Raw genomic sequence first — 18,794 nt, 5'->3', positions numbered from 1 at the left:
GCCGCACACCCGCGCCAAAGCACCTCTTATAGTGCGGTCCTAACTCTAAACTATCAGTCTCCATCTTGGAGCACATGGGGCAGAAGATAAAATTGGGTTTGTCAGGAGGAAGCCCAACCCCCCTTAAAGGCACAGGCGCACAAGGGATCCCGCACATCCCAATGGCAGCTGAGACCCCCCATGTATCACTGTACCAAAGCAGTCAAGCAAAACAGATGACAAACACACTCATCAATTCATCATCAGCTTTACAGCAAGGTGCACACAGAATGGGCTTTAAACAGTAAAACAGCAAAACGTTTTCCTGGCACACTCACAAGCTAGTATGTAAAAAAACTTTATACAAAACGCAGAGTGGGACTAACTATATAGTATAGAGTCCGAAGGGTTAACCACAGATCGGGACAGACCACATATTAAATATAATTGAAAACCATTTATTTGTATCAAAAGTGATAAAGGAAGAACACAGCCAACATCTTACTGTCAACTAATTAAAAACAATGAAAACGGCACGGACTGTATTAAAAGATGTTGTTAGGTAGGACATAAGACCATATATATTGTGCACATAAATATCAAGACCACAAAAAACAGCTTTTGTATCGTAGTAGCATGTACTCCAGACGACAAGGATTAACCCTGTATTGACAATGTATCACACCGATTAATGAAGCATCCCACAATTACCACCTAGCTCCATTTGTATGTCTCTGGATTAAGCGATAAATGCTACGTAGTAGCTACCTTGGTGTGTGGACTCCCGTAACACAGGAGTTACAGACACAAAGTGGATATGTAGCAAAAGTGGATACGCAAAGGGGATATTTAGATATCACATAAATAGCAGAAGACTGTTTAGACCCCTAATATTTCCCTGAAGCCCACCCTACAGTAAAAAAAATAAAAAAAAATAAAGAATACAATTTTTGTTTTTTTTTAACACCCTGGGGCACATGACAACGCACGCCTGTTGGGGGGACACTTTTTTTGTTCTTGCCTCGGGCTACAGCTCTGCCCAACTGTACTAAAAATATAGTACAGAGTTTCCTTCACTTCCTGTGTGATAAAACTGTTGTCTTCATGATGGGAAGTGAGGGAAAATCTCTCGATTGGAGCCCTGGATAGCAGGAAAAACTTTCCCACTGTATCCAAAAGGGGGAAAAAAAAAAGAAACTTATGGCTGGACTTTATATGATTATATTAAAAAACCAAGGCAAAAGTGCTAACCAATAGTAGGAAATAATAAAACAGTATGTCAGTTAGTGCTCACCTCAAGTCTCTCAACTAAACTAACAGAAAGTATGCAAATTTGATTCTGAGCTCACCCCTAATCTGTGCATCGCTAAAAAAAATATTACATGTACTGCATTGTGATACTCACTGGTTCTCTGGAGAAAACAGACAGACAGTAAACCCTGATGTAGAAGTTTCCCCCCACACCTGCCACAGCCCCGACCTGCTCAGCGCCTCTGCACCTCCCGCCGGGTCCCCACTCCGCAAGGACTTGAAGAGGAGAGTGGCAGGACGTCTTCCAATCCGGCCCTGCATACGAGCGGGAAGAGGACCCCATGGTTGCCCTCCGTCTGCCTGACATCAGGACTTAACCACTTGAAGACCAAGTGTTTAGACCCCCTTCCTGGCCAGGTGGCCAGGCTATTTTTCAGTATTCAGTGCTGCGGTACTTTGACTGACATGTATTCCGTCATGCAACGCTGTACTGAAATTAATTTTATACCATTTTTGGTATAAAAAAGATCGGGAAGTGAGGGAACACATACTGTGGCTCGCTCACTTCTCGATCTGCAGAGAGCCGTGACTGTCACTCACGGCTCCCTGCAGGGATTCCTCCCCGCTCCGATCCTTCAGCACTGACTGGCGGAACGGACGGGGGAGGGGGCAGGTACAGCTGGCTCTGCCTCTAGATAGGCAGAGCAAGCTGTCAATCATGCAGCTGGGTGGATCTCGACAGTAATGTCTCGATCCGTTCCGGCTGCGGCGATCTCAGTATACCGCGAGCTGTAGCTCGCAGTATACTGAGCTTTGGGTCATGGGAGGACACTAGTTTGTGTTCTCCCATGACCCTGGGGAGAACTATGGGGAAAAGCACTGACCCCATAGTTCAACAAGCCTCTTTCCACATACTATATCGTTTAGTAGGTTGGTTAATAGTTAATAGTTCAGTGAAACTATTTTCAGAGCCATGAGGAATTGTTACTCAAGACGCAGGAGGAATGAAATATACTCACTGTAGAAATATTTGGTAGGTGGATCAGAAGTCGTGCGGTCTGAGGTAGGTAGACCAAAGTTCTCAGCAATATACAGATGAATACTCAACTGCTGCATTGATAAAGGAAATCCACGATATCTCTTGGTAGGGAAAAAAAAGAAGAAAGAGAAAACCCAGAAAGAAAAGCAATCTTCATTAATAGAAACAGTAAAAAAGCCGCGTGAGGGGAGGACGCTACAGCAAAAAATACTGAGGGGAATTTATCAATACTGGAGCAGACAAAATCTGGAGCAGCTGTGCATGGCAACCAATCAGCTTCTCTCTCATTTTCAAATATTAACTTAAACTGAAGAGAAAAGCTGATGTTGACATGCACAGCTGCTCCAGATTTTGTCTGCTCCAGTTTTGATAAATTCCCCTCACTGTGTGTAGCTGAGGGGGTATTACAACAGGAATGGTGGAACAATGGGTGTAACCCAAGGCACTAAGTAGGCATAAAGTATGAGCGGTTCAGCCCACATTTCAGGAAGTAGGTTTAGACCTCTTCTTACGAGTGATTGTTTGCCACTCTGGAATCATTTTGCTGCTGTTCTGGGAGGTGGACAGCAACAAAACGATTCTTCATTTCAGGAGGGATCACCCATTCCGTCAGCAACGCCAAAGCTTGCTCCAATGTTAAGATTGTAACGATTAATTATCCTTAGTAATAGTCAACTTAGTCAAGTATTCCCAGCGATAAGCAATTTTGTGGCGCCAAAGCGCTTAGTGATTGTGATCCGGCGTTTCCTGAGAAGTAGCGTATGTTGTGAGAGATCAGCAAAAACTTGCAGATGAGTGTAAGATGCTGGTAAGTTGGAAGGAGAACGGACCACATTCATACATTTTTATTTAACATGATAGAAGTGAATCCTCATGATGACATCTCTGAGTCTTATCTGGGAGGTGGGGTGGCTTTTGTAAGCGTTGTATACGGTCAATGGCAACGTCAGAGGTAGAGAGCTCAGGCAGCAGTGAGCAGAGTAGGGTCTGGGCATAGCAATGTAATTCACCCAAGGCCAGTCTCAGGGATCCCATGGATCTTGAGTTTATTCCTCCGAAAACGATCCTCAAGATCTGCAATCTTAGCCTTGATCCAAGTGAGCTCATCCTCCCTGTCATTGTGAGAGTCAACAAGATAGTTGAAGGTTGAAGCAAATTCTTCCATTTTTAGATTCAATATGAGAGACCCGATCTCCCATTTGACAAAGATCAGTTTTGAATTGTTGCATTAAAGATTGCATGTCAGTATGCTGTGAACTGCGCAAGGAGACGAGTATGTCTTTCAATGTGGAATCTGATACTGGCTGGTCAGAAGTAGGATAGTCGTCAATCCGCTCTACTAGTTCTTTAGTGTCTTCCAGAGAGGAATTAATAGGGCTCACCTTATGTCGGGCCTCTGATGATGACGATCTCTGCGGTCTTGATTTAGCAGGACAATGGTTAGATGGAGTAGTTGCCTGCAGAGATGGAGGAGAGGATGAATGAGGCAGCTCACGTCAAGACATCCCTGGGGAGGATCCTGACGCACCCACTCTCGAACCGCTGGAAGATGATTGCAGTGAGGTCCCGGCGCCATCTTGGGCCCACTGCTGCACCGAGGAGGAGAACATTTTTGGTCAATTTCTTCAGTTTGGAGCACTCTCGTCTTCTCCTCGTCATCTCTGTGGATGAACAGCAAGCGAGAGGTATCGTATATAGTAGTGACTGTCAGGGATCTGAACACCTCCAGGTGGCGCTGGAGCAGATCCGGCAGTTCAGTGCTCCACGGCAGGTGTCTCCAGGCAGCCAGTGGCTGTCAGGGACCTGAGCGCCTCCAGGTGGCACTGACTCTGGAACCAGGTCCTGCACTTCCAGGGCTCACCTGCAGGTGTCAGCAATTAGGCACCACATGATGCTGATCTGGGAGGGTATTTAATCCCTCCCTGCAGTGAGCCTGGTGCCCCAGTATTGTCGCCATTACCTGCATCCTGTGACCTGTTTCCTGTGATCTTTTTCCTGCATCCTGGTGCCTCCTTGTACCCTGACCATTGGTCCGTGGCTCCCCTCATGTTGCCTTGCTCCCCAGGTTCACTTGCCCTGTTACCTTTTGTATGTGATTTTATGTTTTGCATTTTAGTTGGCTATTATTAGTTGCTTGTTGTTACTTGTTTTCAGTGTGTTGAATAAACTATATGCTCATAAGCATTGTCTGGTGTGGTCACACATTTGGTCCTCCCGTATATATACCTGTACGCGGTGTGGGGACACCCGTGCACGGTATCTTGACAGTGACCCGACGACGATATTTATCGTGCCTCGAGGTCGGCCGCTGCTCAGAGCGCTTCTTCCATTCAGCTCGAGTGCTGACCACACCCCCCAAAAACAGACAATTTAACGTTAAATTATAGGAAACATCACAATAGGAACCCTAGCAGTCTAAAACTTTGTGCCATTAATACAGTAAGGAAATCTTGGAGGCAATCTATTTTTGCTAAAGAAATTTTGTAAAATGTGACTAGATTTTTAGTTTAGACATACTGTTTCTAAAAGATTTGAATGCTGAACTGGACATCAATTGTTTTATTGGCAATTTTTAGAGATTGGTTTTACTTATGTATTTGCTTTACAAGCAAAATGAAATGTTATACTTTTGCACATTTAATAATAAACAAACTTTGTGGAAATAATAAAGATTATGTATGTTTTAGTAATGCCTACCGTTTCATGTTAACTGTATAGTTTTTAGTATTTATAATCAAGTATAGTGGTATGTTATCGACTAGATGACAGCATGCTGGTATACATTCAGGCTCTGTTCACACCTAGAATTTTGTAGCGCCTTTTTCTGCCCTAAAAATGCTGAAAAAAACAACCAAAACAAAATCCCATTAATTTCTCTGGCCATGTTCACATCTGAGCATTTTGTCACTTGTAGTAAAACGCCCGTCACTGGAAAAAAGTACATGAACTCCTTTTTGGCAGATTAAGCTCTTCTTGGCCCCATAGACTTCAATGGAAACGCTCACAAATGCGCATTTGCTGCTTTTTGAGTGTGTTTAATGCACATTTGCCCATTTACATAAATGCGTCGCAAAAACGCATGACTTATCATATGCGTATAAAGTTCCCACAAAAACACAAAAAAGTGCAAAACTGTGCAACGAAAATGCATGTAGAAACTAGCAAAAACGATATTGCCTACGTGTAAATGCAGAGTAGAAAAAAAATGTTACCAGCATACCACAGTGAAGTGTCCATAAGCACATCTTCTTTATTGACACATATTGTCACATATAAAAGCTCAACGTTTTGGGGCCCTGCAGGGTCCCCTTCATCAGGCTCAGTATGAAAATGAATGCTACAAATAAAAACCTTTTATATAGACCAACACCAAAGTGAATCAACCAGTGAGAACCAGAAAATCTGCCCCCCCTTATGTCACAATGATGTCATATTCCTGCCATGCACAAATTGAGCCTGATAAAAGGAACCCTGTGCGGCCCCGAAACGTTGCGATTCAGATGTGACAATATGCGTCCGTCAATAAACATGTGCTTTTGAACACTTCACTGTGGTGTGCTGGTGGCGTTCTGTTTCTTCTCTGATCCATGAGGCACCACCCACGGTCATTTTAGCACCCATCTATTAAAGGGGTATCCAGTAAGAAGTGCGGCAGGACATCCTCATGAATCTTTGACTGGCCTTACCTGCCACACACCCCCGCGTGAAGAGATCCCCCTCCCTTAAATAGGGACATGTACCACAGACTTTGATTGACATTTACGTGGCTAGCCAGTGGGCTTGGATTGAACAGATACCCAATACATATGGAGAACGGAGGTGTACTGAATACATTAACACAGCAACCTAGAGGGTATGTATACACCTTTGATGAAACTGAGGGGATTCTATTCCCCTCGGAAACAGGAGAAGCCTTTGGCACAGATACTTTAGCCAATCTTTGTAAAGAAATCAAATTCCTGAAGAGAAAAAAGGTTGATTTGGAGCGGCACGGTCAGACCCTATCAGAGTAATACAGAGCAAGGAAAATTCCCAGGGGGTTCAGGATCACCAACCAACCAACCATCAGCAGACATAAACGTGAGTTCTGTGAATGCCAGTGAAGTTTCAACCCAGAATTCAGTGAACTTTAGGTGCATTGTGATTGAGGAAGTAAAAATCCAACTCTGCAAGGTGAACAGAGAGTTTGCTGCCCTTGAAATAACTCTCTAAGAGAAATATACCGATAAGGAGACTTTGTCAGGTGACTTGAGGAAAATATTGAACTTTCATCATACACTAACAGACAAATCAAAAGGGACAAGTTCCATCAAGGTAATCTTGACTATCAGGAAGGTTGTTTATACCCTTGGCTTACGGGTAATACACAATTATGCATGAGAAACCCAGCCAGGAAGAATACTCCATGACAACAGAGACGTAGCAACAATCCCACGGAAAATCCATCCTCAAAGAGCGACTCCAGCCACCCTGAGAGTTCCCGTTATCCAGAGTCCAGGACGCAGACGCCCCCAGCAGGGACACCAGGCATCGGGACAAGATTGTATATAGCAACAGAGGCCAACTGACAGGGAAGCCCAGCAAGCAGTCATAGAACAGGAACTGTGAGAGCCACTGTCCATGCACATGTGAGACGTTTTTGTGCTAATATTGGTCATAACCATGTGCATGCACGTGGACGCCAATGCGCACAACGCTGAACAAGCAGATTGGCATGCACACACTCACATCTAACTATGGCACTAGAGGCCTAATTTAAACTCGCATCCTGTATGCACTCAGCGCTGAGAGTTCTTTAGTTAATGTCCAGCATTGATTCCCGATTGCTCCTGTATTTGACCCAGGCTTGATCTTCTGACTCTACTGCTCTCCGCCTTCCCCTGACCCCCACCTGTTCCACTTCTCTGCCTCTTGTCTGCTGATTTCAGTACCACTTATCCTGAAAACAGTCCTCAGCTGAATTCTACATCCTCATTCTTCAAAGCTATGGCTGAAATGTACGATGATCCCCACTGAGCCACCACTGCAGAATCCACACTGCTTGCTCTTCATCAAAGTCGACAATCTGTAGAGGACTACGTGGCAGAATTTAGAAGATGAAGCTCAGATACTGCATGGAATGATGCAGCACTTTGTTGCCAGTACTGTTCTGGGCTTTCTGATTCCTTGAAAGATGAACTGGCCCGTGTAGAAGTTACTGAGTAATTGGAGAAACCCATTAAATTTGCAATCCAGACCGACTGCCGGTTACGGGAACAAGATACAAAAGAACAGTCAACCCCATCCAACCTGGATGTTGCCCAAAGTTTTCTCTATACTTCGCTGGGTCTGTTACTCCACCACAGACCATTGTGCCTGGCTCCAACAGCCCTGAGCCCATGCAGCTAGGGCTCCTATTGTCTTCTGAAGAGAAGGAAAGATGCCGCCAACTCAACCTATTCCTCTACTGTGGAGCCCCTGGGCACTATATACGGTCATGCCCTGCTAGGGCCAGTTAGTGTCATCTTCCTTTGGCCACTTTTGATGCTTCAGCTTCTTGTCAATCTTCTCACATTGCCCTTTCTGTTTCCCCTACTGCTTCCTGAGTGTAATGTCCTTACCGAACACGAGCCGTCTGCGTCCCAGCGTGGAACGCATCGGCCGCGTCACGTTGGGCGCTTCCCTCCCTGAAGGGGAGGTTCCACGCGTTCCCCCGTGGTTCGCGGAAGTGACAGCACGCTCCACGGCTCCACTTCCGCGTCCGCGGATTATATAAGGGTCACATTAATGCTGTGAGAGCGTTCCACTATTGGGTTTGATGCCCCACCGACGCCAGGAGCCTCAAAACCCCCTCTGCACTCCAGGATCTGCAGCTACATTGCTCCAGCCACCTCCACTTCATCCTCAGGAGACTAGGGGACCCAGCCCCAAAGCGCAAGTATTGTACCTGGTGGGGGCATGACATTTAGCCTGCTGGATTGACTGAACATCAATCACAGTTCCATAGAGAAAGATACTATCTGCTTAAACCTGGCTAAATCCTGAACCTACTGCTATCTGACACTGTTCATACTACCATAACTCTGAACTGTTGCTATTATCCATTGCTGTTTCTTTTGATGCATATAGACCCAACTGGGTTATGAATAGAATAACCAATAGTAGGTCACTCCTTATAGTTATCTTTTGTGGCAGATGATGCATGAACCCCTCACTCTCCGTCAAGATTGAGAGAGACGCCTGGGTTTCTAGCCTGATTGCCAGCTGTGATCCACTCACCTCTCAGAACCCAAGGGCGCATTACACTGAGGGAGTGCTTCAAAACCTCTGCAATCATTGACTCCGGAGCCTGCAGCTATTTAATAGACCTCCAGTTTGCCCGATTACACCACATTTCCCTGCATGCCAAGGCTCAGGGACTTTCTATCTACCTGGCTGATGAGTCTAGTATCAGATCGGGACCCATGACACCACCCCTATTCCTGCCACCTTCAAGCTAGGGCACCATAAACTACCCTGAATGCCATTTCTTCACCTCTGTTTCCCATCATTCTGGGGATGCCCTGGCTACAAGGTCACAACCCGCAGATTGACTGGAATTCAGGAATAGTGATGGGCTGAACAGGCCCGAGTTCGGTTTGTATTCGAACATTCGAACTGCCGAAAAGTTTGAACTCGAACTCAATGCAAGTCAAAGGGGGTAGAACTTTTAGAAATTATTGTCCTTTTTAATAGGTCTTATATGCAAGTTATTGGCATGGGGGGTCCGGGTACTGCCCTAGGGGACAGGAATCAATGAAAAAAAAAAAACGTTTTTAAAGTAACAGTGATTTTTACATTACGTAAATGGGTAAGAATAAAAATAAAACATTCCTTCAAATAGCGTGCCTGGGGGGCTCCACATAAACTGCCTGTGAAGTGGTGATATATAGAACCTTCTGCAGCAAAAAGTGACATGCATGAAGAGGCCACATTTTAGGACAATCGGAACAAGGTTAGAGATTTTTTGGATAAATTCTGGTGCCTCTTTTGCAGATGTTGGATGAAAGTAACAGGTGCACCCAAATATTGGGCCTTTAGTGTCGGCAAGTGCCTTCACACTGTAACCCTTCAGAGTAATTGTGGAAGAGTGAAGGATTGGACCCTGCGGTCAAATATTCAAATCATATGCACCTGTCACATGCGGGTGCGGAAAAATTGGATCTTGGTCTTTGGTGGTGTACTACACCCAGGACATTACTTTAAGATGGTGAAATAATCGCACACAAAGTTAGGCAGCCTAGGAAGTCTTCTGAATCCAGAGATCCCCGATCTAATTGTTGCCATCAGCATCAGGGGATTGATAGCTACTGCTGATCCAGGACTGATTCATTTTTATAAATGTCAAAGGAGTCTGTGGACAGACGCACTCTTGTCTGTCACAAAACCTCCCAACAGCACTGAACATCCTTTCTGAAAGCATGCTGGATGCAGGACAGCCCAGTAGCTCCATGGCATATTGGCTAAGTTATGGCCAGTGATCCATTCTCAAGACCCAGTAAGCCAGTGGATCGTCTGCTGGAAAGCTCTCCAGGTCTGCTCTTGCCCCTAGGTAATCCTGCACCATATGATGCAGATGCTGCCGATGGGTTCCTAAAGTTAACATCTCTGGGCGTTGAGGACTGAAAATCTTTTGGAAGGCATCAGTCAGGTGGCCCCCTTCTCCACCGCTCTTCCTTTGACCAACCGTAGCCTCAAAAGCACCTCTTTCATCACTTGGTAACCTACCAGTGTCTGGAAAGGTGTTACACAAGTTTCTCTTCAAAGCGTCCTCCAGTTTCATCCCGATAAGTGAGGCCATGCAGCGTAAGTTGAAGGTGACATGATATTCCGAGTCTTCTTGGTCACTGAGGATGACACTATCGAGCACTACCTCCTCCCAGCCACGTACTACTCCTTGGGTTTCTGGGGACAGAAAACCTTCCCTTGAAGAATGCCCTATGTCATCCTCTGCTTCAATGCCCCCACAGCTGACATAATCCTCCTTCTCCTCCTCTTGTGTAAACTGCGGCTCCGCAGGAATGGTGTCTGCATAAAGGGGGCCTTGAGAGCTAAGGAAGTCCTCCTCTTCCTCCCACTGTTCTGCTTCAAGTGGCAGATCAATAATTCCCCGCAGAGTGTGCTCCAGCAGGAACACCATAGGGATGGTGTCACTGATGCATGCATTGTCCCTGCTCACCATCATCGTCGCCTCCTCAAATGGTGACAGGACAGTGCATGCATCCTTTATCAGCAGCCACTGATATGGGGGAAAAAAGCCAGGTACTCGTTGATGGCCCTCTGCTGCTTGTGCAGACGCTGCAGCATTGCCAAAGTCGAGTTCCACCTGGTGGGCATGCCACAAATCAGACGGTTTGTTGGCAGGTGGAATTCCCTTTGAATTTCAGCCAGACAAAACACTTGCTGTGTATGACCGCCTGAAATGGCTACAGACTTTTCTGGTCTGCCTGAGAAGCTTTGGCAGCCCTGGGTACCTGGTTAAGAAACACTGTACCACCAAATTGAGAACGTGTGAAGCATGGTACATGCGTCAACTTTCCCAGGCGTAGGACGGAGAGAAGAATGCTGCCATTGTCACATACAACCATTCCCGGCTCAAGCTGCCGTGGTGTTAACCACCTCTGGGCCTGCCCCTGCAGAGCTGACAGAATCTCTGCCCCAGTATGGCTCCTGTCCCCTAGACAAACCAGCTCAAGCACTCTATGGCATCTTTTTGCCTGACCCGTTGCATAGCCCCTTGCACGCTTATAGAGAACTGCTGGGTCACCGGATAATTCAGCAGAAGAGGCCATCGTGGAGGATGAAGAGGAGTGGGTGGAGCAGATAGATCTCACATCAGCAGCTTTTTGGATGTGTGGTGGCTGAACAAGCTCCAGCACAGAGCCCCATCCTAGATCCCTCCCAACTGGAAGTAGAGTTACCCAGTGTGCCGTGAAGGAAATATAACGTCCCTGACCATGCTTGCTGGACCATGTGTCAGCGGTAATGTGGGCCTTGCTGCTGACTGCCTTGTCCAACAAGGCCAAAACATTGCCTTCCACATGATGGTACAGAGCTGGAATGGCCTTATGTAAAAATAAATGGGGTGTGGGAACCTGCCCTTGTGGTACAGCACATTCTGCAAACTCACTCACTAGGGCAGCGAAATTGACTGCAAAAATCTACAGCTGATGGGCTGCTGGCAGATTTGGCGGAAGGACCTGTGACACCCATTGCAGTACCATCCTCCTCTCGGTGGAGGTTGTTGACATGGCATAACGTATAGTGGGGGTAGGGATGACGGATGAGGAGCGAGAAGTGTGGCCCTTTCTATGGTGCTGTTGCCAACGGGTTGCGTGGCAGGTGGTCAAATGTCTCCAAGCACGTGGCACCCAAGCGGCTTATGTTTTTGCTCCGCTTGGTCCCCTTGAGACACAGGTTGCAAATAGCAATGCTGTGGTCTGTTGTACATGTGCTGAACAACTCCCACACAGCTGAGTTCCTGGAAGTGTGCTGCAAGACAATAGCTCCCTGCACCAGTGCAGCTCTGCCTTCTGTTGCAATGGGCTGGCTGCTCATACAGCTGCCCCTGGAGGACATCCTGCCTCCTTGGGGTTGTGCCTCCTCACTTCCCTCCTCTCTTTGATCAGGCACCCAAGTGGAGTCAGTGACCTCATCATCATCACCCCGTCTGTCCTCGTCACTGGAGCCAACCTGGCAGTATGCTGCAGCTGGGGGAACATGAGTGCCAGTTTGTTGTGCATCACTGGCACCCCCTCCCTCTAGGCTTATGTTACTCCCTTCCTCAACCTCAGAGCCAACATCAGACCATTTTAATTGCTGCACATCCTCCAGCAGCATGTCACTGATGGTGTGTTGAAACAATTCAGCCGACTCCTCCATGCATGATCGTGAGGCTACGGCAAGAGTAGCTGTGGACAAGGAGGCAGAATAGACCGCATTGGCAGCTGCGGTGGACTGAGGACCAGTATGACCCTGGGTGGCAGAGGATGAGGATGGCTTTGTTATCCAATTCACCAACTCTTCTGTATGTTGTTGCTGAATAAGACGGCCAGCACCAGATAGAAAGGACAAGTGTGCCCTGTCTGCAGAGAATGCACCATGACCACGGCCTGCGGACACAGAGGCTGCTTGCCCTCTTATTGCTGCATGGGAGCATCTGCCTGTCCTTTTTGGCCTTTCTGACATGATGCTTACTGCAATAGACTGCAATAATCGACTGTTAGAATCAACTGTTATGATCGACTTCTATAATAGACCAGTATGACTGACTGCTATAGTACAGAACTCCGCTATCGAACTCCGCTATCAATTCTCTTAATATTTGAATTCCTGCAACACACTACGTAGGGCTGCGGTGTAAGCAGCTTTATATAGTGTGCTGCTGGGACTTAGCTATGAGCCATGATTGGCCAGGACCTGCGGGATGAGTTTGACAGATGCCGGACAAATGCAAACAGTTGGGCGGAGCTAGCTGGGAGTGATGTCACCGCTAGCTCCGCCCAATTGTTTATATTTTGCCAGCATATGTCAGAATGTCCTTTTACGGCGGGGGGTTCGTCGTGTTGCATGGGTCGGGGGACATCAGTTTTTTTCTATTTTGATGAGTCATCGGCATGGACAACGCTGAACGTCCTGATTGACCTTTTGGATTATTTTTTTTTTTTTTTTAATCAAAGGAATGGTCAAAAACCTTTTTGTTTTGTTTTTCTTTCAATTAACCCCTTCATGACGGAAGATGTACACTGTACGTCCCGCCACGAAGTACCCAAATGACTGCTCACGTACACTGTACGTGATCAGCTATTTGGGGCTCTGTAATGCTGGCAACCTCTGAGAATCTGGTCTGTTTATTTACTTTTTTATTTTTAACCTTTTTAGTAAATGAGTAGGGCTGACACGAAGGGAGCCGATGTACAGCTGAAATCAGCCATACAGGACTGAAGCGAATAGTCGAACGGCGTTCGGCTCACTTCACTTCGGCTCGGTTATTCACTCGTGAGACATTTTCGTGCTAATAATGCTCATAATCATGCGCATACCCACAGACCCCAAAGCGCACAACGCTGCACATGCAGATTGGCGTGCACGTGCTCACATCTAATCATGGCAGCATAGGCGTGCACGCCTGTTGCATTAGTGTGTGCACACAAATGTACAAACACACGCATAATATGTGTAATATATATATATATATATATATAACAGCGTAGTTTATATATATATATATATATACACACACACACACACTGTATGTGTATATGTGTGTGTGTATATATCATACTTACACAGACCGGAGGCATTCTCTTCTTGAAGAAAGATAATCATAATATCACCATCTTTGTTCTCCAATGTACATCTTTCAATCCTAGTAGTTCCTGGTTTCAGGTATGTTTATTTTATGCATACAATGTGTTTGGTTCCCTTAATGTGCTGCTGGTTGCTCCAGCGGCAGCTTTAGTGACGTTTTTCCCACACTGGTTTTTCTATTTTATTCTACCCTTGTTCTCATTTTAATTGACATCAGTTATTTGAGGCGAGTCGTAAAGGACTGTTTCTTGTGCTACACAAAGACAAAGTTGTTTTGAGGCTCAGGACCTCTTATTATCCCAAGGTGTGTTTTCATTTCAGCTTAACCAGGACATGGTTCTACCAGCTTTATATCCATCTGAAACATCCTAAGATTGGCATTCAGGAACTACAAAGAATGTAATAAAAGATGTAAACATGAAATTTGGGCAGCTAAAATAGATTGGGAAAAGCATATCGTCACAGTCAGTAAAAGTAACCCCAACAAATTCTACCAGTATATAAACAGTAAAAAGGTAAGAAAAGAGCAGTTAGGCCCAATAAAGGATGAAAAGGGGAGATTAGTCACAAACGACAGGGAGAGGGCCGAGGTGTTGAATTCTTTTTTCTCCTCAGTATACACTCGTGAAAAGATGGGTTTAATGTAGATGAGAATGCAAGTAGCCCATTGCAAAATATACCACAGTGGTTGATAGTAGAACATAGACTTGAAAAACGTAATGCAAATAAAGCATTAGGGCCAGATAACCTGCACCCCAGGGTAACTAAAGAACTCAGCTAGGTTATAGCGAGAACATTATTCCTCATTTTTAAAGACTCCTTAATGACTGGAAGAATACCAAGTGACTGGCAGAAAGCTGCGGTAGTACTGATATTCCAAAAAGGGGCAAGATGTCAACCTCCGAACTACGTCCCAGTTAGTCTTACATCAATAGTATGCAAACTGTTAGAGGGAATGATAAAGGACTACTTAGAGTTTGTTCATGAAAATGGTATAATAAATGATAATCGGCATGGATTTAGGAAGGACCATTCCTGCCAGACCAACCTACTAACATTCTATGAAGAGGTAAGCTGAGAGCTATGTGCATAGATGAAATGGTGTGTACATGGATAGAGAATTGGCTACAGGAACGTGTCCAGAGGGTATCAAAATATGGCTCCTTTTCAGATTGGGCTAGGGTCATGAGTGGCGTGCCCCAGGGTTCTGTGCTAGGCCCCATGGTATTCAACCTGTTTATTAACGATATCGGGGAGGGAGTGAATAGCTATGTTTCTGTGTTTGCTGATACTAAAATCGAGAGGGTAATAGACACGGACTTAGACACTATAACATTACAGCAGGACCTGGATAAAATAGAGGAGTGGGCAACTATATGGCAGATGAGGTTTAATGTTGATAAATGTAAAGTAATGCCTGTTGGGGTTAAAAATAGGCAAGCGGAATACACATTAATGGGAACTCCCCTAGGGAAGTCAGAAATGGAGAAGGATATGAGGGTCATTGTCGACCACAGATTGAATAATAGCTTGCAATGCCAGGCTGCTGCAAACAAAGCGAGCAAGGTACGGTCTTGTATTAAAAAAGGAATGTACTGCAAAGACAAATCTATGATTGTGCCACTTCATAGATCACTGGTTCGGCCTCATCTGGAGTATGCGGTCCAGTTTTGGTCACCAATCCACAGAAAGGATGTCCTTAAGCTGGAAAGAGTCCAGAGAAGGGCAACTAAACTAATTAAGGGGAGGGAGAACCAAAGCTATGAGACAAGGTTACTAAATGTAAACATGTTCACGCTGGAAGTGAGGAGATTAAGAGGGGACATGATTTTGATGTACAAGATGTTCAATGGTGATAGCAACATCAGCAATAAGCTTTTTACTGTAACCTCCATAAGAAGGACTAGAGGCCACCACCTAAAATTGGTGGAGAAAAGATTTAAGCACAAGGGGCGTAGGAGCTTCTTCTCAGTTAGCCCTGGTTCACACCTGGGCCTTTTTTCAGCGCTGATCGACGTGCTGTAAAATGCCCAGCAAGTGAAATCCTATCATTTCCTATGGGCATGGTTCCCACCTGGGACTATTTCAGCGCGTAGGAACGCGCTGAAAAACGCATAGCCCTCGTAAACGCGTGTTTGTCGTGCGTTTCATTGACCGCAAATCGCGGTAAAAACATGCGTCAAATGCGAATATTACGAACGCCCAAGTGTAAACCCAGCCTTAGAGCGGTTAGGGTCTGGAACTCGCTGCCACAAGCAGTTGTATCAGCTGAGAATGTTGAATTATTAAAAAAGCATTTGGACAATTTTCTCAGAGACCGTAACATACAGGGCTACAGGTACCATTCAAAACAAGATCACACAGGGACTCATACACACGCATACACATGCAGAATCACGTACATACACTCAATAGGTTGAACTTGATGGACCTGTGTCTTTATTCAACCTCCGATACTATGTTTACCTTCATTGTCTGGTTGTGGTACACACTGTTTGAGTCTATCTCTTGGGTACAGCTTCCCTTCAACAGGGTAACAACGGTATCACAAGCACTAGTGGTGTGTTGACTCAGGTAATTAAAATAGTGGTGTGTTGACTAAAAGGTGAGCTGCCCAATTACCGTTGCTTCCCAAGCAAGGGCTGTCTCAGATGAGCTTTGCTTAGTCTTAACCCTTTCGCTGCCAAGCCCTGCGGAACATTTTTCAACTCAGCTGGCCACGCCATTTTTGCAATTTTTCCCATTGATTTGATTTTTAACTGCTGCGTTGCTAGCGTTTGTAAAAGACCCCCCAAACCATATATTTTCTGAAAGCGCAGGCCCGGTAGAATAAAAAGATGGTGATACTAAATTTGTAGGCCCTGCGATAATTTGCGCAAATGTTTCTCAAATCAATATTAAACCGATAAAAATACACAATTCAATTGATAAAACACACTAAAATCATTATCGGTGTACAAAAAAAATAATTTTCTGACTAAATCTAAAAGATAAAACTGTATTGAGTTAATAAATAACAAATATTTGCTAATTTGTAATTGTGCCTTTTTGCGAAAAGGTAAAAAAATGAAGGTACGCAAAACTGTAAATAAGCGCCTTATGTTAAAAATATAACATGTGTGTTGTGATAAAATGATACAGGCGTATATTTAATTGCAACACAAGGTATCACAACGCATGGCAATGCGTCACAAAGTTTTGCCATGCGCTGCCACAGTTAATTTAATGTTTTTTTTCAAAGAATAAAAATAAATTTTAAAAATGCACTGCGATGCATTCTAACAATGCACTGCAATATGTGTATGTTATGTGGGGGGAGGGAGGAGTTGTGCTTTTTTTTATTAGTTTTTTTTAACATTTTTAAATTTAATTTTATTTTTTTTACATTTTTTTATTTATTTTTCAATATTTTTTTATTTTTTTTACTGTTGGGGAGGCTACAGTGAAATATCTGGGGTCTAAACAGACCCCTGACATTTCCCTTTTGAAATAGAAATTGAGAGCACAGAGTCCTCAATTTCTTTTTATGCAGCCTCAGCACTCAATGAATGGGAAGCACTCAGTACAGAGGCTTCCCATTCATTCAGAAATGAATATATGAATATTTACTATTTTTACTATCACCAGTTTATGAATGGGGAGGAGCCTCTATAGTGAGTGCTACTCCCCATTCATACATTCTTGAATGAACAGGAAGTGATGTAAATCACAGCCTGTTCATTCATAACTGGGGACACTATGTGTCCCCAGTTATTTTACAAACACCGGAGTGATCAGACGATCACTCAGGTGTTTGCTCTGCACAGCGGGATCGATTAAATATCAATGGTATTTATCGATCGCCCGCTCATTGGAACGGCTCCAGGGAGGGATGAGAGACTCCAGATGCCGGCAGCAGCGGTGGGGGGGGGAGCACCCGGTATTTTTGCTAATAGCTGTCATCGGCTGCTTGTGAGCCGCTGATGACAGCTATTAATTTGAAGAGTACAGTCTGCTGAAGAGTTCTGCTATAAGTTCATGGTCGCTAAAGCGACCATGAGCTTGTAGCAGAACTGTAAATGCCACCGACGTAAGGCATACTGAGCTGGCCAGCCGGGAACACTTTTGTTCCGCCTTATGCCTTACGGCGGTGGCAGCGAAAGGGTTAAAGGGACAGCCCGAATCCTAGTACTGACAGTATTATTACAGAGTTAAACACTTTGTAACAAAGAAACTTATGTACATATGTTAAAGTAGGAGTCTACTCTGTTTAGACCTGCTTGTAGATAGCAGATTACATTTATTAAACTAATTATAGCTCTCTTGCGCTGCAGAAAAGGCCCAGTAGTCAAAAGCGAAACTCAAAATCATGAGCATCAATTGATTTCATTGAGCTGTTTATTGTCCTAAAGCTTCACCAAATAAAACCGTATTTAAAGTTCAACTATTCTAGCTTTTTTATTTCTCTCTACAGCTATGTTAAATGTTAAAATACTGTTATGCAATAATAGTCATATTTATCTTCTTTTACAGTGGGATGGAGTTGGGCCTTTTCCTGATTGTGTAGACCCACCAAAAGGAATCCAGATGCTATGGCATCCATCAATAGTTAAACCCTACCTCACACTACTTTCTGAATGCTCAAATCCAGATACTCTGGAAGGTGCAGCTGGAGCATTACAGAACTTAGCTGCAGGAAGCTGGAAGGTAAGAGTATAAGTTACTTATCGATCATGGCTGCATATTGTAGTTCAACTTCAGTACAGTAAAATAGGGGGTTCATGCCCACACAGTCATCCAAAATTGTAATATTATTAATATATAAAAACTAAAACCCAACCAAGAAATAAATTACTTAAATTAACAATGTTTTTTAAATTTAGTTGGGGGCTGTGGGGCCCTTCCAGTGCAAGGGTGTGAGGACTTTATGTTTTACAAAAAAGAAAAGCTAGTACAAATTCTAGTAGGGACAAGACACCTTTTAAGAACAAACATCGTTGGGAGGTGTGACCAGGAAGCGGGCGCGTGAGTGAGATCCAGCGTGGATGGTGGTACCCGCCTCCTGATTGTCTTCAATGCTGCTTCAACACTGCCAGCGATATACTATTTTAACGCAGACTGGCAGCAACGAAGGATCGGGAGGGGGAGCAGGCGCACGAAGATGTGCATTGGCGGCTTCCCCCCCCCCCCCCAAGGTTTTTTGGGTCCCACCGACTTT

The 18,794-nt window shown here is 44.8% G+C and overlaps 1 protein-coding gene across 1 annotated transcript in view; it reads left to right on the top strand.

Annotated features, from left to right (window-relative positions):
- The window catches only part of LOC108798590 (catenin delta-2-like), a 177,878-nt gene that overhangs the window by 8,997 nt on the left and 150,087 nt on the right, over positions 1-18,794 (top strand). Inside the window, exon 3 of the mRNA XM_018570352.1 lies at positions 18,110-18,283. Coding sequence (XP_018425854.1) covers positions 18,110-18,283 — 174 coding nt within the window. The remainder of the gene's footprint in view (positions 1-18,109; positions 18,284-18,794) is intronic.

The sequence above is a fragment of the Nanorana parkeri genome, unplaced genomic scaffold (assembly GCF_000935625.1).
Source record: "Nanorana parkeri isolate BGI_ZX_2015 unplaced genomic scaffold, ASM93562v1 scaffold1512, whole genome shotgun sequence".
In the NCBI taxonomy this organism is placed as follows: Eukaryota; Metazoa; Chordata; class Amphibia; order Anura; family Dicroglossidae; genus Nanorana; species Nanorana parkeri.
The sequence above is the reverse complement of the archived record's forward strand: the minus strand, read 5'-3'. Positions and strand labels throughout refer to the sequence as shown.